This window comes from Girardinichthys multiradiatus, chromosome 22 (assembly GCF_021462225.1).
Source record: "Girardinichthys multiradiatus isolate DD_20200921_A chromosome 22, DD_fGirMul_XY1, whole genome shotgun sequence".
Classification (NCBI taxonomy): domain Eukaryota; kingdom Metazoa; phylum Chordata; class Actinopteri; order Cyprinodontiformes; family Goodeidae; genus Girardinichthys; species Girardinichthys multiradiatus.
The window spans coordinates 20,845,958-20,873,064 of NC_061814.1; the positions used below are offsets into that span (position 1 = coordinate 20,845,958).

Genomic DNA, 27,107 nt, shown 5'->3' on the forward strand with positions numbered 1-27,107 from the left:
ATAGAGAAACAAATTAAAGGACATCAAGCATGATTTAGAGGTTCTTAAACATATCCTGTTGAGACATCCAAATAGTTTTTGTTTATTGGTTTGGAGTTCATTGGTTTCAGATTAAGTGTTATGTATTAACCCATTGACACAAAAGCATATACAGTGCTTTGGAAAAGTCTTTGTACCTGTGAACTTTTTCCACGTTGCGTGACATTACAACCACAAACCTTGGTGTGTTTTGTTAGGACTTAAGGTAATACACCAACACAGAGTGTGTAACGTGGGACGAAAAGGATACAGGAATCTCAAAATTATAAAATTCTCTAAGGTGTGGCTTGCAGCTTTCACTGCAGCAGATTTTTATTGTATGCCTCTTCCAGCTTTTCAGATCTAGATCTTCATTGCAAAAGAGCTCAAGCTCAGTCCTTTTTTATGGAAAGCATCTATACAGCAGTTTTCAAAACTATGGATTCTCAACTACATTCAAGTCTGAATGTTTAGTCTGCCATTGTAGCACACTAATACACTTTGATCTAATTTATTATATTGCAGCTCCTGCTGTATGTCTATGGTATTTTGTGGCCTCTATCAGGTTTCCTTCCAGGATTTCCCTGTATTTAGCTCCATCCATCTTCTCATCAACTGTAACAGCTTCCCTTTCACTGTTGAAGAAAACCATCCTCACAGCATGATGCTGACAAAAACCATGTTTAAATATGGTATTTTCAGGTATGGCATTTTTGTCCTGTCATCGTTTTTTTAAGGCCGATTTGACCCACATGCAGAGAACACTCAAACAGAGAAACTTTTAAAGAATTTATTGACAATTTGTGAAATGTACAAAGAGCGAAGTTTCCAGGAAGGCCGTCTGACTGGAAGGGAAAACAACAAGGTGAGTTCAGATCAAGATACAGACTTGCTAATTCTGTGGTTAGGCTTACTATTCGGGTGGGGCAATCCGCCAGGGGGGAGATGGTTGCGAGTCTGGAACAGTGAGGTAGTGCTGATTCCGTTGAGGCTTCTTGATGATCCAGGAGGAACCGTAGGAGGGTGGACAGGGTTCGCTTAACCAGACAGAGAGGTATCCAGGGCGGCCCGCTGCATGGAATGAATCCAGAATCCAGACTGTGATCAGAGGTTTTCTTGAGATCTTCAACAAGGAGCAAGGCTGAGGTGCCTAAGACAAGGTAAACAGACTGTTCGTAAAAATCCTCATAAAACAATCACAAGATTCAAGGTATATAGCCAGGAAAGTACTACCACGAAGGGCAAAAACACTCAGGCACAGAAGTGCAGGGGAGCCGCCCTCATATAGTCCTCTGAACTGATGAGTCAATGAAGAACACCTGTCACACCTTCGGTCCTCCAGCTCCGCGGCCCCTAGAGGTGGAAAAAGAAAGCACAGCAGGCACGGAGACAACCGGACATCTGCATCGTCTTCCACATGTTTGCTTAATCTGTGGCGCTAAATTGGGGCCATAAAGTTTGTTCAAACAAAAAAAATTTAAACCTGAAAAATAAAAGTTTGTTCAGAAGAAAAACATTTGAACCTGAAAAATAATTTTTAACCTCCCCCCAAAAAATTTGAAAACTGGAAAAAAAAGTTTTGCAACTGAAAAAAAACCAGATGTGAAACTGGAAAAAATAATTTCAAAACTACTTTTCAGATTCAGGTTTTCTTTTTCGAACTTGCAATTTTTTTTTTCGGCTTCAAACTTTTGGCCCTGTTTTGGCGTGGGGGGCGGGGCCTCAGATCATGGGGGTGCGGAATCATGACTGACAGCTCAACACAGCTGCTGAACAACATATTACCAGCTGTTGCATTCAGGGACCGTGGGAACTGGAATTATCTGTAATACATCATCAATATTCTATATATATGTGATTGGTTTTGAAAGATAACATGCTTCACCGATAGAAGCAGCTTACATGAATATGCATCTCAGAGGAGAAAATATGATCTTGACAGATTTGCACAGCATTTTAAGTCCGTGTTGGAGATTTCCCATGCTTTCAATATAAAGCAAAATAACCGCCAGACTAAGCAGCGGTATGAAACCAGATGCAAAACGAGCCGGTATTTTCCGGATATCCTTGCATAATTAAGCCTGGACTTGTTTTCACATGGACTGGACTCGGGTTTCGGTTTCTGGTACATTTTTGAGTAAAACGTGTTTGGTCTCCATTTAGTGAAGTGACTCACAGCCAGGATCAAACTGGCATACGGGGCAACTGGGGAAATCCCCGGTGGACCGTTGGCTTAGGCATTTCTTATTTTGTGAATGTTTAGTTTTTAATAACCGCTATTCACAGACCCAGGGCGCTGGACCGGTGATTCAGTTCGTGAGCCGGTGGTTCACTTCAGCCCGTGAACCACCAGCCCACCGCCCTGCACAGACGCAGGGCGAGCGTGACATCAAGTACGCAAGAGGCAACAGTTTCTGGGGCGCTGATATTTTTCTGGACCATTGTGCCCCAAACATTGCCATATCAACCTGTTAGGGATAACCTTTATTTATATGACTCATAGCTGTTTTTCCCACTTATACCATAATGATATTAAGCATAAATTCTAATGTTTCCTTTATGTTAGAAAAGAATGCTCATCGACACACATTACAAAGATAAATGGCCCAAGGTTTGTCATGAATGACCTGTGGCTGGGGCACTGGGTTTGATGGTGGAGCAGGCTGTAACTGGTTTGATTAGAATGCAGCAGCACACTTAGATGAAGGATGGACACCAGCTACTACACAACCTACCAGATAGACACCACAATGGTGACACATAGTCTACTGATAAACACTGAGGGAGGGAACATCCATTGCATTGGAGTGCCAGATATAAAGCTACATGTGACCTTCTATCGAGGCTCTTCCTCATCCTTTCACAGATGCTACAGTCTGAGACGAGCCTCAGCACTGATCTCTGTAATCATTCCTCTGCCTAATTTAGATTAAAAGAGCTGAAAGTTAGAAACTGTTTGAGAGTCGTTCATTTAAGAGTCAGTGTTAGATAGAGTCTGATCGCTTCTGGGGACCAAGGACCGGAGTTAACTCCGAGAGGTCTGACCGCCAACAGGGTGCGGTAGCTCAGACAAACCTCTCCTCTGCTCCAGTCAGGCAGATCAGCTCTGCTGCACACTGGCGAACAGCTGATCTGTAACACATGAACATACTGCCGCTTAGTCTGGCGGTTCTTTTGCTTTATGTTGAGAGCATGGGAAATCTCCAAAACGAACTTATAATGCTGTGCATATCTGTCAAGATCATATTTTCTCCTCTGAGATGCGCGTCGTGTATTCACATAAGCTGCTTCTATTGGTGAAGCATGTTATCTTTCAAAACCAATCACATATATATAGAATATTGATGATGTATTACAGATAATTCCAGTTCCCACGGTCCCTGAATGCAACAGCTGGGAATATGTTGTTCAGCAGCTGTGTTGAGCTGTCAGTCATGATTCCGCACCCCCGTGATCTGAGGCCCCGCCCCCCACGTCAAAACAGGGCCAAAAGTTTGAAGCCAAAAAAAAAATGCAAGTTCGAAAAAAAAACCTGAATCTGAAAAGTAGTTTTGAAATTATTTTTTCCAGTTTCACAGCAGTTTTTTTTTTTCAGTTGCAAAACTTTTTTTCCAGTTTTCAAATTTTTGGGGGGGAGGTTGTCCACGTACAGATGGGAGGTGGACCATCTGTTGGACTGGTGCAGCCAGAACAACCTTGAGCTCAACACTCTAAAGACAGTGGAGATGGTTGTGGACTTCAGGCAGAACCCAGCCCCACCTGCCCCCATCACCCTCTGTGACTCCACAATTGACACTGTGGAATCTTTCCGCTTCCTGGGAACCATCATCTCCCAGGATCTCAAGTGGGAGCCAAACATCAGCTCCCTCATCAAGAAAGCCCAGCAGAGGATGTTCTTCCTGCGGCAGCTGAAGAAATTCAACCTGCCAAAGACTATGATGGTGCACTTCTACACAGCCATCATTGAGTCCATCCTCACCTCCTCCATCACCATCTGGTACGCCGCTGCTACAGCCAAGGATAAGGGCAGGCTGCAGCGTGTCATTCGGTCTGCTGAGAAGGTGATTGGCTGCAGTCTACTGTCGCTCCAGGAACTGTACACCTCCAGGACCCTGAAGCGGGCAGGGAAGATTCTGGCTGATCCCTCCCACCCCAGTCACAGACTCTTTGAAACTCTCCCCTCTGGCAGGAGGCTGCGGTCCATCCGGACCAAAACCTCACGCCACAAGAACAGTTTTTTCCCATCTGCCACCAGCCTGGTTAACAAAGCCCAGAAACCACCTTGACATTCTCCCTTTCCCCCACACCCCCCCCTGTTTTTGCTGACAGGACACCTGTAACCTGTAACTCTATGCGTTACATTAACGCTCAGCTTGGACTCCTGCTTTACTTGCACTGCCATACTTGCACAATGATCACCTGCACTGTTGTATTGCTCTTGCATCTTATACTGCTCTACATTTACTCTCACTCACTTAAAACTGTGCACATATATTTATATTATATTGTAGATATGTTTATACTGTTTAATTTGTACTGTATTGCACTGACTACGCCAAAACAAATTCCTTGTATGGCCAAAAACGTACTTGGCAATAAAGCTTTTCTGATTCTGATTCTGATTCTGAAAATAATTTTTCAGGTTCAAATGTTTTTCTTTTGAACAAACTTTTATTTTTTAGGTTTACATTTTTTTTGTTTGAACAAACTTTATGGCCCCAATTTAGCTCCATATTCATCCCCAACATGGCTTCTAACTACACATTGTTTGGCTTTCTTTTAACAATGGCTTTGTTCGTTCCCCTCTTCTGTAAAGACCAGATATGTCAGCAGATCCTCTCATCTGAGGTTTTGGGAGCTGCAGCTCCTCCAGAGTTACCATGGGCCCCTTGACTGCTTCTCTCATAGTGTTCTCCCTGCCTGCTCCAGTGTAGATGGACAGCTATGTCTAGGTGTTTTTGCAGTAGCCCCACACTTTCCATTTTTATTATGATAGATAAAACAATGCTCAGTATTATGTTCAAAACCTGGGATATGTTTTTTAACCTAACCCTGTTTTGAAATTCTCCTTACCTTTATTACTGACCTCCTGTGTTCCTGTGTCTTCATGATGTTGTTCTTTCACTAATGTTCTCTAACAAAGAACCTATAGTCAAAATAAATAATACAAAGATGGACTCTATTTACTGATTTTGACTTCTGAAGGCAGGTGGTTGAAACAGATTTTATTTAAGGGTATCAGAATCAAGGATGTTTGATTACAAATACACAAAACCCATCTGAAAACCATGTATATTAATTTTCCACATTACAATAATGCACTACCTTTGTGTTGGTCTGTCACATAAAATTAAAACATTGAATTTTGTAGTAATAAAGTCACAAAATGTAGAAAGTTAAAGGTACATGCATACCTTTGCAATACACTGTGTAGCCTAAGCTTATTTGTAAGCAAAGTAATTAATAATTGATCACAATACCGTCAAAAAATGAACAAAAGGTGGCAAGCATTAAGGACACTAGGCAAGGAATTCCACATGTTGACCTTTCCTACAGAGAAGGTTGTTTATTCAAGAGAAGTTCTATTTTTTTGTTAATTTTGATTTTCAAGACAGGAAAAGATTAAAATAATTGGGCCTGACTCCGCACAGATACTTTTTCAGCAGGTTCCTGCTCTGCAGAACATAAAAACAAAAACATGCATTGCCATCACATCAGCCAACACAGGACAACACGGTCACACGGATACAGTACACGCATGGAAATTGGTCCTACCGTTCCCATTGGATGCTCCATGAGTTACTGAAACAGTATGCCCAACCACAAGGTCACCAAGCTCCCGAGGAGCCCGACCATGTAAGCATTTAAATATAAGCTTAAGAATCCAGACTTCCTAAACTTTTTAGAGTTCATCAAATTTAGTTTCTACTCAATATGACAGAGATGCAATCTGATGGGCTTCCTGTCCAACATCTTAAGAGCTTAATCACTGGATAGACTTCGCCGTAGACTTGAGGGTTGTAAATGGTGCTTGTGACCAAGAGGTTTCACAGTAATTTTAATTGGATATAACCACTGAATGCAAGAAAGTATTTTGTGACATTAAATAGGAACCAGTGTCTGATCAGTCAGAATGTATGCATATTTGCTTTTGCAAGTTTGCTCACCATCTTGTCAAATCTTGAATTAAACCAAAATACCAAAAATATTTTCTTTCTAAGACTTGCAATACCAATTAATCTTAGGGTAATAATCATTACTGTCAATAAAACATAAAAATACAATAGATTTTTCTACAGTCTACAAAATGTATGAATTTACAAACTATTTTGCTATAGACCCCAAATATCAAGGCTGTTACATCTCAACAGATATCCTGAACAGCTACATATAAACTTTGATCACCATCCGCCTTGAAACCTCCATCACTTCATAGAGACATTTGTTCTGCTGCTCATTTTCAAATCAGTCCAATGTATACTAGAAAGAGTGGGTCGAGAACTGAGCCTTGGGGTACACCTCCAGTCATTTTTTTAAACTTCCCACATCTACAAGAACAAAACGTGATCAGTGCAAAAGGTTAAGTAAAAGTAGAGATGTGGCATAATTATCTGTTTTTAAAATGTCTAACACAAAATTTCAAGTTATTATTCATTTGCCAGTTTTCCTCTTTCTCCTCTCTCACTGTTTTTTTGTGTGTATGTTGATGTGTGAGTGTGTGTTTGTGTGTGAGTTTGCCTAACCTCCAGGCCTCTGCTCGGCGTCTTCCCACGGGACACGCTGTGTGATTGATGAGAAAGATGCGTATAGCTCGGGAGATACTGGAGACAGGATTTCTGGTGAAGTTTGGTCCAGGTCTTTTAGGCTACACTCCTATCCATTGTCTTGACACCTCCAGGAGAATCTGCAGTTAAAGAAAACATATAACAAAAGAAGTCACAGGTAACATCTGTGTGTAAGGCAAGTTGTTCATGGATCATAGCTACCAACTCAAAATAACTGTGAAATAGTGCATTTCCAAGTCACAGGGATATTTTGTAACAAGGAGCGAAATGTATAAAGAAGAGGACCTAACTTAAAGCTTAAAAAAACATTTTAGAATGTACTTAAATAGTGTGGTTTTATCAGTTTGTGCACTCAAAGGAACAACTGTGCTTACTTTACTTTATCCACTCAAATGTGGCCCAGATATCAAGCATTCCCACGCTCCATAAGCTTTTTCCGACCTCATATTTTCTGGAATGTGACTTTTTTATAGCGCAGTCAATCCCAATGGGCAATTATTTTATTCCCAATTCATGACAGCACTCATTGTTGTACAGAAAGCACTTTACACAGCATTATAAGTATGAAACAGTATAAAGTATACATCTATTTCTCAGTGTTTTGTTTGCACCACATTGATTGAGCATGCTAAATAAGTTTTTGTTTGTTTTAGGAAAAATACACTAGTTTGTGGGAAAACAAATTTGCAGCTGAAATGGTGTGCTGCCTTGTAAGTCTCTCAAAGAAAAACCAAAATATCACATATCACATTAATCCTACACATCTTCTCCTTTTGCTCATTTTTATGTTTTATTTTGGGGTGAATTTGAAATGGAATGAACCTAAAACATTCTATGAGAAGAGGAAAGTATTGTAGGTTTCTTTCTTTTGTTTCCATACTAAACATCTCTGTTTCATAACACATTTGATAAAAACATTTCTATGATTGACTATTGAAAAACAGTAAATGTATTGCGTTTTTTCATCAATGCCAAATTCATTCATCGGAAAAATTAGGACAGCCAAATAAATATTCAGTTCTTTATTAAGAAATATAAACAATATAATCTAATTTTTTCATCTCCAGAAAAGACAGTGAATAAATTACAGTTGAACACAGAATTAACAAACCATAAGCAAAATGTGTTTTCCAGCTTAGGAAAAAGTTAGGACACCCTACCTCCTGTTAGCTAGTTTTTGGCTGAAATATCTTCAGTGAGATGCTTATTGCAGCTATCTACCAGTCTCTGACATCAATCTGAGAAAAGTTTCTTGCCTGTTCAGCCTATTTCACGTCACCCTATAGCATCTCAATGGGATCAAGATCCAGCTGTTCACTCAATGTCGGTTCAAGACTTTCTATTTCTTTATTCTCAGATATGCCCACTAACATGTCGGGTCACTGTCATGGTGCAGGGTCCAGTTCTGCTTCAGCTGATGTTTTTTTACAGATGGTCTCATATTTCACTCAAGAACCCTTGGAAACGCAGTAGAATTCATGGTGGATTCAAAGCACCTCCAAACCATTATCCTTTCACCTCCAAGCTTCAAAGTTGGTAAAATGTTATTTTCCTGGAATGTTTTATTTGATTATGCCAAACATATTCTCGGCTCTGGTGTACCGTTTCAATACATTTTAGACTCCTCTGCCCAAAGATCATTATTCCAGAAGTCCTTGTCTTTATGTGTTTTCCCTGGGAAACATCTAACTGGCTTTAATGGGTTTTTTTTTTAGAGAGCAAAGGTTTCCTCCTTGCACACCTCCCCTGGGAGTTAAGCTTGATCAGTCTCTTTCTAACTGTGTAGGCATGCACTTTTACACGGTAGCAAGATTGTCCTGTAGGTCATGTGATGACATTTGAGGGTTTTTGGAGACTTCTTTTAGCATCTTGTGGTCTGACTATGGGGTGAACTTGCTTGGACAGCCAGACCTGGTTATGTTGGCAGTTATTTTCAATGTCCTCCACTTTTAGACTATTTTCCAGATAACAGAATGACTGATTTTAAATCCTTTTCAGACTTCCTTACCCTTACCAGAATGATAATATGCTACATTCCTCTTTCTGAAGGCCTCAGACAGCTCCTCTGTTCTTTTGTTTTTATTCTTTATTTAAAGACAGTATATTACTTAAATTTGTTCAGTATTTCTAAAATGATATTAATTTTCCAAATATGTTAAAAAACAAGTTGTGCTAATCTTCATTTGGGTACATGAAGTGGATGTGACAGCAGAAATTTCAGATGATCTAGGTATAATTAAACAGCTTGGTTAAATTCGAGGGAAAGTCATGATAAAATCCTGCTATTTGTACCCATTAGAAATATCTGTACAGCACCCTCCCCATTTATTGATACACTTGGTGTATCAATAAATGGAGAAGACATCAAATTCATTTTTTACTTTTATTGCAGTAAAGCATACTTTCCCATTAATGAAAACAAAATCAAATCTTTAGTTTGCGTTTATTCAGGGCATAATAAATGAAATGTTAATGAAATGTTTTTTGTCACTTCACAAGGTCAGTGTATGCCAAGAATAGATTTCAATATTCCTCTATGAACCATCTCTCCAGATCAGTTGATCTTAAACTTTTTCCAAATACCACCTCAGTAAATACAAAGTTTTCCAAAAACCCACCATAGGTACTGGTATTTTCGAACAGTAATACGACAGCTTTTAGACGTTTTTTTCCAGTTTGTTGATTTGTGCAAGATGAAATGTGAAAGTCTCATACATCTAACCCATTGTTAGCACAGAACTGGTTGGAAGATGTTGTTTCGGCTTCCATTCTTAATGACAATGGAGAAAAAATTTACTCTGAAATTAGAAAAATTAACAGAAAAGTACTCTTACCAACCCAAAATTTTAAATTCCGTATGGCTTTTAACTTATGGACATTTCTATCTCATAAGATCTTTTCACATAGTATTATATAACTTCCCTCATGAATAGGATGCTGCTTGAAAGTACAAAATATAAAGAACTTCATTATTATTATTAGCTTTGATTGCCAATAACAGTCACTTAAAACTGTCACATTGTAACATTATCTTTGATGTCATTGTCAGATCCAAAATCTGACAGCTGTGGAAAATCCAGCATGAGTACCCACAAGCACGTATTTCCTTGTTTACTGATGTCCTATAGCACAAATGTGCATACTGCATATGTACTTTGTAAATGACCAACACCAAAATTTATTTTAAGTACCACTAAGAGCATTCCAGTACTCTTAGTACCACCCCCCGCTCCATTAATGTATTTAAATCAAAAGCTTTTTTGGGGTTTTTTTTCAAATTTTTTGTGGCACCTCTACATCACAGTATATGGACCGGAAATGGGCAAAGAGAGAAAGGGGAAAGACATGCAGCAAAGGTCCCAGGGTCTGGAACTGAACCCTGGACGCCTGAACCGAAGACCCACAGCCTCCCCACATTGTCCACCTCCACACTACGCGCCATGCCCAAAAAGTTAGATTTTTCAGTTTTTTAAATATTTTTTCTGATTCTAGAACAACATTTTTATTTACTTTTAAAGCTTTTTGCACTTCTGTACAATGGTCGCCACAAATTGTACGGCGCTGTATATGAAAGTTCTGTGCTTTCCTCCCATGAGGAATTCTCTTTCTGTTCAGTGTTCCTCTAGTGGACAAAAAAACACAAGGACTTTTTCCTTCACTAGTAATCAACCAAAAATTATTAAAGTAAGGGAAAGACAAATAAGACAGAACAGGGGAAGAACACATGGTGAGGTCCAAATTGCCAAAATCAGTCCTGCAATCCTGCAGTTAGTCATTATTTAATTACAAACCACGTTTGTCATTCAACAATCTATTTCATATTTAATGTATTTATTTCCACTTTTAATCATCACATTCAGAAATATTAACTTAATTACTTATTTGTTGAATCATGACACTTTTGGCCCTCCATTCCATCATTTCACCACTAGATGTCACTAATTAACCATCAAATAGAACCAAAGGTACCCTGCTCTGTCACGTTTTTAAAAGACATTTCACTTGAAAAATTGCAGTTTTAACATGTCCCAAATACACTTATTAGAACGTATATGTTTTAAAACGTTTGTTTCTACCTTTCTTACCTTTTGCAATTAAAATTTAATGTAGGAAATATGCTGCCAGTTGAACGAAACATGTTTTGTAAAATTCGACATTTATCTTGATGTATTTTACTTTAAATTTAAGAATTATTCTCATAGCTGTTCTCTGAAGATAATATTTGACTTAATCACCAAAGAAAGCAAGACATGCCTTTGAAACATCGAAGTCACTGAACGTTTTAAAGACCTTATTCAGTAAAATAAAGTTGGATAGATGGAAGGAAGGAATTATAGGTGTTAGAAAGTGATGCACAGGAGGATGGATGGAGCCAGGATGTGGCATGTGTGCATGACGTCGTTTCTCCATGTACTGTGCGCCATTTTGGAAGAAAAAAAAAAATCACGGATAATTTCCGTGGTCTTGACAGGTCTGGACCCGAGTCTTCTCACTGATCGTGGATGCTATCCGTCTCCCCGAGCGAGCGAGCCGCGTTGGGTTGATCGGGTGTCGGAAGCTGCGTGCAACAAAAGCTGCTAAATGAAGCAATGGCGGGTAAGCTACGTTTGAAGGGAGGAAAAAGGATCCACATCTCTCTCGGTGTGGCCTGAATCTGAACCAACGTTAGCTCTGGCGAGCTAAGTTGTCAAACTGTGTCCCTGTCAGGTCATCTCATCACCAGTTGAAAATCTAAAAGAAAAGGACAGTCAAACCCAACCTAACGCCGTCATTCTTTCCCCAGGAGTTGCAGGAGGAAATGATTTCCAGTGGTGTTTCTCCCAAGTGAAAGGAGCGATAGATGAAGATGTGGCGGAAGGTATGTTGCTAGCGTTAGCTCGGCAGCTAAGCTAAAATTGCTACTCAGGTGCCGTAAAGGATGTCGCTCTGTGGGCTTTAAAGGAAATTCTCGACACATAACCACAGATGCAAGCCTGGTTTATGATGAAAGAGCGATCTCCTGTTTGATGTGAGCGTGGTTGTGGGAACGCCCTTACCTTGTGGATTGCTGTTTTCGCTAACTAGCTGTAAGCTAGGTGGGAGCTAAATGTCAGTGTGCTGCTGGCGTGACATCATGGCTTGTTTTCATTCATACATGAACAGTCGCTGTGCGTATTTAGCTGCCAGTGTCCCTGAATTATGGCCTGTCCTTCCCGTTTTTCAGTACTTTGCTCGAATATGCACAGCATCTACCTGAAATGTACTTCCTCCTCGTCATTAAAAGAACGTTTCGGGGTATTCATTAGCAGAGAGACAACAATGTTACTCCCTGAGAGATGAGTTGTTTTCTCGTCATCTCTGTTTACATATTTAGTCATTCAGGGAAGAAATCTGAATTGCTTAAACAAATCGCTTTGTATAGATAGTGAACCATTTTTTAAAGTAAAAAGCGTCCAGTTCTCTTTTGTTTTTCTCAATGATGCTGAAGTTGGCTTTTGATCCAGCTGCAGGTTAAAGGGCTATTTCACCGCTTTTATTGTTATCTGGACTACAGTAGGTCAAGCTCTGGTTCACAAACCAGAGCTTGGTATCAGAACTGTTGTATGCCATAAGACTTGTATGTCAAAACAAGGTATTTTATCCGAAATGGTAATAAGTGTCATGTGCGCGGGTTAAAAAGTACCATTTCAGTGTTTTTTAAAAGCTGACATTCTGTGGAGGTTTATGTTCCTCAATTTATATCGAAAGTTGTGAAAGGTTGTCGCCCAAAGTAAAACACAAACTAGCAGTCACCATAAATATTAGTTAATTGGCTTGTAATAAACCTGTGATTCAACCCAAAGGTCACACCGGTTGGTGTACAGCGTGTTGTTTTCACCAACTAAAAACAGCTGCAGGGAATATCCTGCTTTAAAACAAAAAGATACATTCATTTTCAAATAAAACATGTTGTCAAATCCTGAAATTAAGAAACAACTTCTGATTTTTTGTTGGAATCTGGACATTGCCCGGTCTAATTTGCATGTGTTGATGTATCACATCAGTCAGTTTGGAGATGCTTGGAAAATGTCACAAACAGACTATTTGGTTGATTTGCAAATTCTACGTGCATTGAGCTAAATTATAGTTGGACCAAACTCTCTCAAATAAGCCCAATGTCAAGTCATAAACATGAATATAAAAAAAATAATGCTATTTTCTGTATGTTTTCGTGTGACAAGCTGCATTAGCAAATAAAAGGCAGTTTTTATAGGACAGTGCATCCACTGGCATACTGACCAGTTAATAAACTGGAGCAGCAGCCGCAGACTCATAGATCCTAATAAAGTTTCTGATTAAAAATACATATTTTGTAAAACCCAAAAAATATACTTTTTATTTCTTTCTTTTTTTAAGTATTATGTTGCTAATTTTGGGTCAACCTTGGGTATTGTATGAAATGAAAAGCCATTGGGATTAAACTTTTCTAAATTTAAACAAAAGTTTCACAGACCGTAATCTGTGTGTCAAAGAATCTGTATTTAGATCAAAATGATCCTGTCCAGATTAAACAGGGTTAAAATTAAGAGATTTTGAGGTGGAAGTGATCTGGGACAACCCTGGTGCCAAAAACTCTGTAAAATAGTGACTCGCTGAATTCCTGGGTGCAAACCTGAAGCTAACTATGTTGTCATAATTTCTCTTTTGGTCTTTGCAAGGACATTTCCAAATAATTCACCTTGAGGTTTTAGATCTGTAAAGTTGAACTCTAACTTACCCAAACTCCTCCTTAGCGTATTCGCTGTATTCCTTAGTCCACTCAGAATTACGCTGTTGGTATTGCTGCTGTTATGCATTTAAAGTGATGTCTAGAGATGCACGGATCAAGTTTTTCCTGACCAAAACCAACTTCAGGTTTTCTTTTGAGTTCTGACTTGACAGTTAGATATGTTTTTTCCCCCTTAGGGATTATTTCGCTTTTAAAAGTGGAAAAATATGCTGCAGGTTTTTTAAAAGACGTAGCAGTTTTGAAATCTGACAAAACAAATCAAGGAAGATTATTACATCAAAGTAAATGTTCCTTTTAGTTTTGTGATTTGTTTTTTACTTTTTTTTAAAATTAAAATAAAAAAAGTGAAAATTGGCTGATTCCGGTTTTATAGACATGTTCAGGTTTAATGGTCAAAATGTTCAGATACACTGTGTACTTTTAAAGGTGCTGGAAAAATCTTGTAGTGATGTTAGGTGCTCTTAACAAGAAGACCGCGTTTTATCGTCAGATCAGCATGCGGTGAAATGTGTTTCTGTGTTCCCATCAGTACCGTTCTTCCTCCCCTGAACGATAATGTCCAAATGCTCTGCCAGGCCGATATCCAGTGGGCCGCAGAACAATTTGATTCCTCATGATGGCATTTGAAGCAACAGCATTCTGATTCGTTTAAAGCGAATAACAGCTGGTTTCTGGAATTTTCTGGAAATCTTAAAAGTATTTAATCATCATAAAAATATGGAGATTAGTCTCTGTAAAACTGGGTGAAGCATGAGCCATGCGATGTAATGTGTGTTTATTTTGTTTTCAGCTGACATAATCTCAACGGTTGAGTTCAACTATTCTGGAGATTTACTTGCAACTGGAGACAAAGGAGGACGAGTGGTGATTTTTCAACATGAACAAGAGGTAAGATTTATTCATTCAGTACAGAGAACCCCCCCCCCCACACACACACACTGTTGCATTGAAATTATTTGAACCTGGTGACTCATGGTTTTCTTTTTCTCCTCAGTCTAAGAATCGTCCTCACCTGCGTGGGGAATACAACGTCTATAGCACTTTTCAGAGTCATGAGCCAGAATTCGACTATTTGAAAAGTTTAGAAATTGAGGAAAAAATTAATAAAATAAGATGGCTACCCCAACAAAATGCTGCTCACTTTCTACTTTCAACAAATGGTAAGAGCTTTAGGACCTGTTCTTTTGCACTCATATGATTTTTAAAGCTAACAGCGTTTTTAACTTTTGCCAGATAAAACTATCAAATTGTGGAAAATAAGTGAAAGAGATAAAAGGGCAGATGGTTACAACCTAAAAGATGAAGACGGGCGACTCAGAGATCCCTTTAGAATCACCTCTTTACGGGTAAGTGAAGCCGCAGTTCAAACCTGCCTCGTTTATGCCTGGGACGAGTTCTAAAGCTTTTAAAATTGATAACAGGGGCTTGTTCTGTGTTTCTCAGGTACCAGTTCTGATGCCAATGGATCTCATGGTAGAAGCAAGCCCACGGAGGATCTTTGCAAATGCGCACACCTATCACATTAATTCCATTTCTGTAAATAGTGACCATGAAACTTACCTCTCTGCAGATGACCTAAGAATAAATCTATGGCACTTGGAAATCACAGACAGAAGTTTTAGTATCCTTTTTCTTCAAAAAGCAGATATCGAACACATGCGTTGTAGTTTGGAGTCTGTATCCTACTTAAAAGGCAGCCAGTTCCTTTAACAGTGTACTCCCAGATATTGTAGACATCAAGCCCGCCAATATGGAGGAACTGACAGAAGTAATCACAGCTGCTGAGTGCCATCCACACCAATGCAATGTATTTGTGTACAGCAGTAGCAAAGGCACCATCCGCCTGTGTGACATGCGAGCAGCGGCACTCTGCGATAGGCACTCTAAGTGTAAGTGTCTCCACTGTTGTCCCTTAGGGTTCAGTAAACTCGTTTTCCCTACAGTATAGCATTATATATGGACGTTTTATTACATTGGTTTTATTACATGTCTTTTTTGTAAACATAACTGGTTTTCTTGTTCGTGTGTGGTGTCTTTAGTCTTTGAGGAACCCGAGGATCCAAGCAGCCGATCCTTTTTCTCGGAGATCATCTCCTCCATCTCAGACGTGAAGTTCAGTCACAGCGGACGCTACATGATGACACGTGACTACCTCTCCGTCAAGGTTTGGGATCTCAACATGGAGAACAGACCAGTGGAGACATATCAGGTGCATAGATCTACTTCTTTAGGGTTTAAAACAACAGTTTCAAGTTCATCGCTCTGACACCATTGGGGTCTTTTAGAAAATGTGTATTTATTGTTAATTCACTGTGGCTATCATAACTTGTATCAATCATTTCGGCAGTATTGAGTAAATAACTGCAGTGAAACTTCTATTTTTTTGTGTATTTTGATCTTTTGTTGTAAAGTTTTGAAAGAACTGTAAAATCTATTTGATGCAAGCTCCATGTGACAGTCAATACTGTACAAATGATAAAAAATAATCAGAATGATAATAAGGTAGAAAACTGCCAGCACTATAATGTTTTGCCATCAGGACGAAAACACATCAGCTTTGGGCTTTAAAGCCCGCTGGGAATTTGGAATAATAGGAATAATTAAAAAATGTTGAAGTCATCAAACATTTATTTCACTAAAGCTGGGTACTATGTGGCCAATACGCTAACAAGCTACTGATGGTATGTAAGCCCACGCAAGCTAACACTGTCTGCTATGCTAAAAGCAGTTTATATGCTATCATTAGCTAAAATGAGCATGTTAGCTCAGTGGTTCCCAACCCTGCTCCTCGAGGCCCCCACAGTCCTGCATTTTTTAGGCGTTTCCCTACTTCGGCACACCTGATTTCAAATGATGGCTGATTAACACGCTATTGCTGTACTGCAATCATCTGAATCAGGTGTGTTAAAGCAGATAAATGTCTAAAACATGCAGGACAGGGGGCCCTGAGGACCAGGGTTGGCAACCACTTTGTTAGCCTACACTAATGGTTTCTTTCACAGTAGTTATATGCCATCTTGAGCTAAATTATATTAAATTGAAGGCTAACTAATTCTATCTACTATGCAAAGATGCTATAGTTTGCTAATATTAGTTAACATGTAAACACTGTCATGTTGGCTTTTATACATTCTGGACTAGAGTACTAGGGATGCTCTAGTTTAGTCCTCGGGGGCTGTTATCCTGCAACGTTTGGATGCATCCCTTCTCCAACACACGTAATCAAATGGCTGAATTACTTCATCAGCTCTGCAGAGGCCTGGTAACAAGTCATTCATCTGATTTGGGTGTGTTCAGGAAGGGACGCAGCTAAAAGTTGCAGAATAGTAGCACTCGCGGACTGGACTTGAGCACCCCTGGTCTGCTAAAGCAATGGACTGCTCTCCATCCATTGCTTTAGCAGACTACAGTAATTGGTTAAAAGGAACTTGGGCTGTATGTTTCTAATGCCATGTTTTTTTTTTTTTGCCACTACATTAACATTTTAGAAATATTCATATTGTTTAAGTCAAATATTGAACATTCTGGTTAATTGAAATGTTTTGTTTCAGGTCCATGAATACCTTCGCAGTAAACTCTGCTCCTTGTATGAAAATGACTGCATCTTTGACAAGTTTGAGTGCTGCTGGAATGGCAGTGACAGGTAAATGTCCTCCCTGCTGCAGTGGCTACAGCTCCCACGCTGCTGCTTTAGATCTTTCACCATGCTCGATCCACGAGTCGTTTTGTTTCTCCATTTGCTTTATGGCCAGCCCGTGCAGATAATCAATTTTTTAATTTCTCCATCAGTGCCATCATGACCGGTTCCTACAACAACTTCTTCCGAATGTTCGACCGCAACACTAGGCGGGACATCACACTGGAGGCGTCCCGGGAGAGCAGCAAACCACGGGCCACGCTCAAACCCCGTAAAGTGTCCACCGGTGGCAAGAGGAAGAAGGACGAGATCAGCGTGGACAGCCTGGATTTCAACAAGAAGATCCTCCACACTGCCTGGCACCCCAAAGATAACGTGATAGCTGTGGCAGCCACCAACAACTTGTACATTTTCCAGGACAAAATCAACTAAAAAAATAAAAATATTTGGGGCTCCAGAGGATAGGGCTTTTACCATACCTGTGTAGTTAAGCCTACTACTTGTCTATCTGTATAAGAAGAAACAGCCTTGTTGTCCTCCTGGTGAAGAAATTGAAAGCACGTGTCTACTTTTTTTTGCCACAGGAGGTTGATCTATAGGCCTGGTTTATTTTTGAGTCTGAGCTTAGGTTGTTTTTTGCCTTTGGCACCAGGGCAATCAGCACGCCCGAACCACCCCACCCCCCTCCCCCCGACCCAGAAAGTCCAATTTGGGTCTAATTGATGGAATGGCACTCCCTAGAGGTCAAACTCTTGAACGTTGGTATTTGTGTTGACATTTTAAGCCTTCATTTCACAATTTAACGACAGAACTCTTGGAAGTCCTTAAAATGACGTCTTGTCAAGGTTGTATTCATCTTTCAGAGATTTTTGGGCCCTGTGAAGCACGGGTGAATGGCCAACAGGCCTAACTGTAACATTCCCCCATTGGTCTCGTATTCAGGCCAAACTACTGCTGGAAAAGGCCCATCAATATGGAAAGTGGACGTGTTTCATTTCCTCCTTTCCCCTTTTCTCTTCTTTTACCCCAGTCTAGCAACATAAGTTCACTGACTGTATCTACTCAAATACACCTTGTCATTGACATAATAAAATAAATAAAAACTACAGATGTGTTTTTAAATTTAGAAGTAAGGTATTAAAACATGTTTATTGCTTTGCATGTTTTTATGTTGTAGAGAGGTGGAGAAATGTCCAGTCACGCCACTGTCTTTTGAGCAGATCTCAAGAAAACTTGTCAAGGAAGTACTATTTGAGGCAATCAGTTTGGAAACTACTGTAAGAAAATGTCTGCGTGAAGAGGTCAAAGTCCGACTTTTTGATGACGTTTTAGGGTGCTGAGAGGAAACTGAATGGCACATAAGAGTCCAGGACAAAGGGAATCTGCAGCCTTAATACCTACTTCAACCAGTGACAGCTACAAGTTGCGTCCCCGAGCGTTATGCGAACCTCATGTGCATTATTTGTAAATCCTATTTTATAGAGTTATGTCCTCATACACTGCTGCTACACGTGGCCGTTTATGAAAACACATAAAGGTGGAAAGTTGCACATCATACTTACAGTTTATGTGATGGAGTGCCTCCAAACCTTGTTATAAGTAGGAAACAAAGAAAGTCCTCATACATGTGCCCTTTTTTTCATTTGATTAGGGATGCCACCAAGATCTGAACCACATATTGCAAATGCGGATCTTCGTAGTTGTGAATGCAGACATGAACGTTGACTACACAAAACGTATACTGATGACGTTAAAAACACATAATGCATCGTCTTTGTCCATTGATTCCTAACATGGTGGCAATGTATTCACTTGTTTATTATTTTGACCAAAGTTCAATAAAATTTTAATTGTGTTCATCTGCATGTTTTTCTTACCTTTTTGTCATGTATGGTGCTGTCCAGAATTGGTTTGGAAGTCAGTAAGACCAATCAATGTATCACACTTGTACACATTATGGGGGTTCAAAAGCATTGCAACTCCCTAGCTTTTAAAATTTAAATGTATCCTTAAATTTAAATAAAACATATAAATATAACCCCTCCTTGAACCGCAACCTTAACGTGGTGGAGGGGTTTGAGTGCTCGAATGATCCTAGAGGCTACGTTGTCTAGGGCTTAAATGTACCTGGTAGGGTCTCCCATGGCAAACAGGCTCTAGGTGATGGGTCAGACAAAGAGCGGTTCAAGAATCCTTCATGAGGACTAGTACATCGAGACACGTGACATCGCCCGGTACGGCTGGCCGGGGTCCCACCCTGGAGCCAGGCCTGGGGTCGGGACTCACCGGAGAGCACCTGGTGTCTGGGTTGCTCCCCATTATTCTGCTGGGGGACTTAAACACCCACGTGGGAAACGACAGTGACACCTGGAGAGGCGTGATCGGAAGGAATGGTCTCCCCGATCTGAATCCGAGTGGTGTTTTGTTATTAGACTTCTGTGCTAGTCACGGATTGTCCATAATGAACGCCATGTTCAAACATAAGGGTGTCCATCAGTGCACTTGGGACCAGGACACCCTAGGCAGGAGGTCAATGATCGACTTTGTTGTCGTGTCATCAGATCTTCAGCCGCATGCTTTGAACACTCGGGTGAAGAGAGGGGCTTAGCTGTCCACTGATCACCACCTGGTGGTGAGTTGGATCCGCTGGAGGAGGAGAAAGCCAGACAAACTTGGCAGGCCCAAGCGCATAGTGAGGGTCTGCTGGGAACGTCTGGCAGAGCCCTCGGCCAGGGATGTATTCAACTCCCACCTCCGGGAGAGCTTTGACCAGATTCCGGGGGATGTTGGAGACATAGAGTGCGAGTGGACCATGTTCTCCGCATCTATTGTCGATGCTGCCGCCCGTAGCTGCAGCCGTAAGGTCTGCGATGCCTGTCGTGGCGGCAATCCCAGAACCCGGTGTTGGACACCGGCAGTAAGGGATGCTGTCAAGCTGAAGGAGACCTATCGGCTGTGGTTGGCTTGTGGGACTCCTGAGGTGGCTGACGGGTACCGTGAGGCCAAACGTGCCGTGGCCCGAGGTGTGGCAGAGGCAAAAACTCGGGCCTGGGAGGAGTTCAGTGAGGCTATGGAGAAGGACTACCGGTTGGCCTCGAAGCGATTCTGGCAAACCGTCCGGTGCCTCAGGAGGGGCAAGCAGTGTTTCGCCAACACTGTTTATAGTTGGGGTGGGAGGCTGCAGACCTCGACTGAGGACATTATCGGGCGGTGGAAGGAGTACTTCGAGGATCTCCTCAATCCTGCCATCACGCATTCCGTGGTGGAAACAGAGGCTGGGGACTCGGGGTTGGAATCTTTCATCACCCAGGCTGAAGTCACCGAGGTGGTTAAAAAGCTCCGCGGTGGCAAGGCTTCGGGGGTGGATGAGATCCGCCCTGAGTACCTCAAGTCTCTGGATGTTGTGGGGCTGTCATGGTTGACATGCCTTTTCAACATTGCGTGGTGGTCGGGGAAAGTGCCTCTGGACTGGCAGACTGGGGTGGTAGCCCCCCTTCATAAGAAGGGTGACCGGAGGGTGTGTTCCAACTACAGGGGGATCACACTCCTCAGCCTCCCTGATAAGGCCTACGCCAGGGTATTGGAGAGGAGAGTCAGGCCGATAGTCAAACCTCGGCTTCAGGAGGAGCAGTGTGGTTTTCGTCCCGGCCATGGAGCACTGGACCAGCTCTATACCCTCTACAGGGTGCTCGAGGGTTCATGGGAGTTTGCCCAACCGGTTCACATGTGTTTTGTGGACCTGAAGCATTCGACTGTGTCCCCCGTGATGCCCTGTGGGGGGTGCTCCAGGAGTATGGAATCGGGGGCCCTTTATTAGGGGCCATCCGGTCCCTGTACAAGTTTGGTACGCATTGCCGGCACTAAGTTGGACCTGTTACCGGTCCATGTTGGACTCCGGCAAGGCTGTTCTCTGTCACCAGTCCTGTTGGACAGGATTTCTAGATGCAGCCAAGGGACGGAGGGGGTCGGGTTTGGGGACCAGTGGATTTCGTCACTTCTTTTTGCAGATGACGTGGTCCTGCTGGCCCCCTCTAGCCAGGACCTACAGCATGCACTGTGGCGGTTCACAGCCGAGTGTGAAGCGGCTGGGATGAAGATCAGCTCCTCCAAGTCCGAGGCCATGGTACTTGACCGGAAAAGGGTGGCTTGTCCTCTTCAGGTTGGAGGCCAGTTCCTGCCTCAAGTGGAGGAGTTTAAGTATCTCGGGGTCTTGTTCACGAGTGAGGGGAGAATGGAGCGGGAGATCGACAGACGGATCGGTGCGGCTGCCGCAGTAATGCGGGGGCTGTGCCGGTCCGTTGTGGTGAAGAGAGCTGAGCCGAAAAGCGGAGCTCTCGATTTACCGGTCGGTCTACGTTCCTACCCTCACCTATGGCCATGAACTTTGGGTCATGACTGAAAGAACGAGATCCCGGATACAAGCGGCTAAAATGAGCTTCCTCTGTAGGGTGGCCGGGCACTCCCTTAGAGATAGGGTGAGAAGCTCGGCCATCCGGGAGGGGCTTGGAGTAGAGCCGCTGCTCCTCCACATCGAGTGGAGCCAGTTGAGGTGGCTCAGGCATCTATACTGGATGCCTCCTGGACGCCTTCCTCGGGAGGTGTTCCAGGCACGTCCCACCGGGAGGAGGCCACGCTGGAGGGACTATGTCTCTCGGCTGGAATGGGAACGCCTTGGGCTCCACCCGGAGGAGCTGGAGGAGGTGTCTGGAGAGAGGGACGTCTGGGCGTCTCTGCTGAGTCTGCTGCCCCCGCAACACGGTCCCGGATAAGCGGAAGATGATGACAATATTAAATATAAGAAATAAGCTATTTTACTTCCAAAAAACATGTAATTATCAGTAAATATTTCAAGGTTCTGAGCTGCAACACTATTATCTTTCAGCATGTTGCCTATCGGAGACAGTGGTAAGGGCTACCACTGCTCTAATCAGTATGTGACAAGAGTGTTGTATCCAAGTACTGTGTTAATGGAAAGTTAAGTTGAAGGAAAAATGTGATAAAACCATAACTGCAGCCTTGAAATAATTGTGAAGCAAGCCCATTCAGGAATTTGAAGATTCACCATTCAGCCACCACACACAGACATCTGCAACATGGTCTAATACTGTGGCATTCTTTGTGTAAACCTAATCCTGAACCAGAGATGTCCTCAGAAGCATCTTACCCAGGCTAAGGAGAAAAAGGGCTGGACTGTAAAGAGTTCCAAGGCCGGTTACCAGATAAAACCGCACTTCATTTAGAAATCAAGGTCCTTGAGACTGAATGAAGGGTGAAGAGCAATCAGTGGGGAGGGCTACCACAGCAAAGTTTATTTGCTGTGCAGGTTAACCAATCAAATGTTAGGATCTATTAGATGAGTTACAGTGACATTTTAAATTATTTCACAGTGCACTGAAGAACAGGATCCACCAAATATTGATTGTTGGTTTTAACATGATATATATTTTATATATTTGATTTTTGGCAACTATGAAAACATTTACCTATCTATTAAATGTGTTTCCAGTTTGATTAAAATTTTAACATATCTCATTATTACATTGTGTAATTTCTGACTTTCAACGCTAACTAATGTCTGATTGTTTACTATTTCTTAAATAATTATTGTTACATGGCTGATATAAAAAACAAAGCAAATTCAGCACATCATAAATCAAATCTGATTTTAATTCAATCCAAAAAAGTAATTTACATTATATATATATATATATATATATATATATATATATATATATTATAATACGTTTTGGTTCCCTAACATGCAGATTTAAGGAGCGGTGAGCAGCAAAGCAATCATCTCCGTTAACAAGGAATACAGCATGGAGCGGCAGATTAGTTGCTGTTGCATTCAACAACACAGCAATGAGAGATCCTCAGCTCTTCATGCTGGTGTGGGCCAATAGGTCAGAATCACAGGTCACATGGCAACATCTCCCTTAATCTTCACAAGGTCCCATTTTAAGGCATGTCGAACTGGTTGTAATGCGGTGTCCCAAAACGTACCGGCACCTCGCTCAGTAGGTGTTACGGGAAGTTAGGCGCTTCCCAATAAATATCCTGAAAACAGAACAAAAACCAGAATGAGATAGTGCCAACATGTCTTCACTGTCACTAAACATAAAGGTTTTTAAAATAACATTGTTACAACAATAGGAGTATTATTTTATTAGTATTATTTATTATAGACAAAAACTACAGGTGCACCTAAAAAAATATTTGAAACGTTTATCCACTGTGAAAAGTCAAGTCAAAACTTAGTGAAACTGATATAGATTCATTAAGCACAATGTAACATATTTTAGGCCTTTATTTCTGTTCGTCTTGATGATTATGGCTTACAGCCATGTAAGGTGCATTATATGCGCTGTGCTTCTGCACCATTTCCTTCCACTCAACTTCCTAATAAAATGGTTAGAAACAGCATAACCAACTCCTTTAGCAATGACTTTTTATGATTTACCCTCCTTGTTGAGTGTGTCAGTATTTGTCTGCTGGACAACCGTCAAGCCGACAGTTTTCCCCATGATTGTGTAGGCCATAAGATAAAAAGCTACCAAAAGTTATTGTCTTTCCAACCAACTAAACAAAAATTAGCAGTTGAAATATATCACTCTGTGTCCAATGAATCTATATGATATATGAGCTAACCTTTTTGAATTAAGTTAAATTCATTAACTTAATAATATTCAAATGTATTGAGATGCACTTGTATGCTGTGTTAAAAAAAAAAAAAAAGTGCTCTTAGTTTTTGAGACTCCACAACATTCCCAGCGGCAGAATATAAATCCTGTTCCTCACCCCAAGCCAACAGCAAGAATGTGAGAAATGATTAACGAGGGAAGGAATATCTTCAGAAAGTCAGCTGAGAGAATGCCGCCCTTCTTCATGACACTGGTGTTCCTTATGCTGAGCGAGGTCGAGCGCTTGGGGTACTTCAGCAGGAACTCCCTGCAGAGCAGCACATTAATATTTCATTCTTCTGCATAGATTAAAGATCAGCGATTTGCAGTTTAATGTCATGCTAACGCCTGTTCTCACACAAATACCACCCTGAAGTCAACAAATCACAAATATAACAGTCAAATTCAGGTTAGAGCCCTGACGGTTTGTAATTCAAATTAAACTAGAACAATAACCTTAAGTAAAATGCTATTTTTAAACAGAAAAACAACTATTATTCTTGCTGCTGCTAATACATTTATTAGAGTTATAGCAATGTTTTTATTATGACATCTGTTTATCGTTTTTGTTCAGTCACTTTCTCTGGAATCTCATTAAAGCGGTTTCAAATGGTAGGAACGGAGTGGCAGAAAAACTAAGTGTCTTTGAAACATTTAAAACTTCTGTATATCTTGACGACAGCAATGGGGCTCCATGTCTAGACCCCACCATGCATCAACATTTGTGTTCAAAAAGGAGCTCCTTACTTTGGTGGACTGTTCTCAGGCCGACTAGACCAGTCCCATATCCAGTCAGCATTTTTATTAATCAGATTCTCTACTTCACGTCTCCTTTCTTGGAAGTCTTCATCTGACTGAAGAACAAACCCACACACACACACACACACACATTAGGATAACCAGGAGCTGTCAGAACAGACATAGCTGTCAATGATGTAAAACACTACATGAGCAATAGACGACTGTCAGGGTGAGCCATGGATATGAAGAACCAGACTAGAATTAGTGATATTAAGGCTGATTCAGTTGCATAAACTAAGCCTGAATGCACAAATAAAGACCTCCCAATGCAGGAATGCTGCACGTATTAAGACATATTTTCTATGCTCTGCTAGGACATGTCAAAAAGACTGTCTTGCAAATGTATAAAATATCCTATTATACTGCTTGAACATTTTCACAAACATCAATGTTTTCTTGATAGACCAACACAAAGTAGTTTGTGAAGGGTAATAATTGTTTTCCGAAGTTTTCCCAAAGAAAAATCTAAAAAATGTGGCATGTTTCTTTGCATTCAGCCCCCTTAACTCTGATACTCCTACATAAAATTGACTGCAACGATACCCCTAATAAGTAAATAGAACCTAACTGTGTATAATTTAATCACACAGATGTTCTGTGAAGGCCTCAAAGGTTTGCTAGCGAACATCAGGGAACAAAAAGCACAATGACGAGCTAAAGACAGGGTAGGCCTGGAGGTTAGAGGCTTCAAAAGATTTGAAACCGGGGCAGATGGCTCAGATGCTATCCATCCAATCTGAATGAGCTTGAGCTATTTTATAAACATTAACGGGCAACATTTCTAGGCTGTGGATGTGCAAAGCTAATAGTGACACACAGCTGTAACTACAAGTCCACAAAGTATTGTTTCAGTTAAAGGTTAAAAAAGTTCATGGGACATGAATACATTTGCCAGGCACCAAAAACTGCCCAAACTGTAAAGCAGCACATTCTAATACATCTAAGTGGTTCCAACATATTCTACCTGAGAGCTGTTTCCCTCTGAGCCTCTCCACAGAAGAAGGGGAGTCTGTGATCTGAGTGGGCTGTTGTGGAGAAGAACATGTATAACAGAGATTTGAACACACCTACAACAACAGCTTCTTGGATAACAAGTATTACACAACCAGTCTTGAAAGAAAAGCGGTGACTGTTCTTCCTTTTTTTATTATTCTGCACACAAACCTGTTGCACTGGGAGCTTCCTTTGGAGCTGCTCCTGCCTGACTCGTGTTGTGCTTCAAGGAGCATTTTCTCCACGTCCCCCTCCTGGCTGGACGTGGGGATTTGTTCCTGGCTTCCTCGATGACTGGCACCTTGGGAGCCAGACCCGCTGAAATGCAGCTCTACCCAGGAACCTTAGAATAAACAGTGTATACCCACGAATGTTCGTTGTCAGCCATTATTAAAGGCATGTATTGGTCAGAGCTGCCATTAAGGGTTAAGGGGCACAACAGAATAAACAGCCAGACGCGATGATACTATGCAGGGGGGGGGGGCATCGTTAAATTTAGCGACAACAAAGCGTGTCTAATCTTTTATGTCTCGTTTAACTTTAAACACTTTACCTTGCAAACTCTCGTCAGATGAAGTGTCCTTTTGAAGCGACATTTGCGCTGTTGTGTAGCGAATGTTAATCGAAACACAATTTTAAAGGCCTTGAATGTAGGTGAAATGGTGGCGAAATGTCACCCACCCAGCTAGATCCTCAACTAGCACAATAACAGTGACGCAATATTTTGTTTATCCGAACTGGGGTTGGCTCCAAAAAGGAGGGCACGTATAACACTCACGCCCAGTTCCAGGATGACATTAGAGACAGTGCGCATGCGCCTGCTCATATCTTGTGATCCTTTCTCAGTCAAGTTTAAAGCATTACTGATTCATTTTGAAGTTTGGTAAATTGTTACTGTCGCAATATAAAAAACACTTCAGCTCATGTCAGGTCTTTTTTTAGTGCAGGTTTTTCTGAATTGTTGCAGTTCCACTCAGTCGTCTGCAGATGGCAGCCATGACTCATCACCGTCATGTGCTTCCTAGTAGTAGCTGCACTGGCACTGTCCAAGGTGTGTTACTACATGCACAATATTGCCAAACGGGTTGGTCACCCCACCAAATCAATGCATTCCAGTGTTACAATCACTTCCATGGAGCAGATGTATAAGGTTTGGTGTGGAGAAACTTGACTGGCCTGCACAGGGTCCTGACCTCAACCTTCTTCAACAGCTTTGGGATAAATTAGAGCGGAGGCTGCGATTCTGGTTGTCTCATCTAACTATGAACACACTACTAAACCTTGTGGAAGTTCTTTACAGAATAGTTAAAGTTGCTATTTCTGGCAACAGTGGGGGTTCAACAATTTGGACCTTATAGTTTAGGGATAGGATGTCTTTAAAGTTCATGTACATGTAAACGTAGACAGACAAATACAATTAGAAATTAGGTGTATGTCTCCACTAA

The 27,107-nt window shown here is 41.3% G+C and overlaps 2 protein-coding genes and 1 long non-coding RNA gene across 3 annotated transcripts; 1 reads left to right on the forward strand and 2 right to left on the reverse strand.

Moving 5' to 3' along the window:
- Window positions 1–795: 795 nt before the first annotated feature.
- LOC124859448 lies at window positions 796–14,335 on the reverse strand. Its single transcript, XR_007036103.1, has 6 exons — window positions 11,840–14,335; window positions 6,762–6,922; window positions 5,092–5,164; window positions 1,252–1,371; window positions 933–1,168; window positions 796–863 (listed from the first exon to the last, which is right to left on the reverse strand). It is a non-coding gene; the product is annotated as an uncharacterized LOC124859448 (long non-coding RNA).
- Window positions 11,187–19,047, forward strand: LOC124859447 (serine/threonine-protein phosphatase 2A 55 kDa regulatory subunit B delta isoform). The gene is made up of 10 exons (XM_047352235.1): window positions 11,187–11,399; window positions 11,587–11,661; window positions 14,342–14,439; window positions 14,546–14,711; window positions 14,785–14,897; window positions 14,995–15,172; window positions 15,276–15,440; window positions 15,591–15,760; window positions 17,103–17,194; window positions 17,341–19,047. Exons 1-10 carry the CDS (start codon window positions 11,393–11,395, stop codon window positions 17,618–17,620), a joined length of 1,344 nt encoding a protein of 447 aa, XP_047208191.1. The 5' UTR covers window positions 11,187–11,392; the 3' UTR covers window positions 17,621–19,047.
- A 3,790-nt stretch (window positions 19,048–22,837) lies between these two features.
- Window positions 22,838–26,399, reverse strand: LOC124858748 (BCL2/adenovirus E1B 19 kDa protein-interacting protein 3-like). Its single transcript, XM_047350943.1, has 6 exons — window positions 26,216–26,399; window positions 25,834–26,005; window positions 25,634–25,694; window positions 24,616–24,722; window positions 23,987–24,136; window positions 22,838–23,245 (listed from the first exon to the last, which is right to left on the reverse strand). The coding sequence occupies exons 1-6, from the start codon at window positions 26,256–26,258 to the stop codon at window positions 23,203–23,205; spliced, it is 576 nt and encodes a 191-aa protein (XP_047206899.1). The 5' UTR covers window positions 26,259–26,399; the 3' UTR covers window positions 22,838–23,202.
- Window positions 26,400–27,107: the final 708 nt, after the last annotated feature.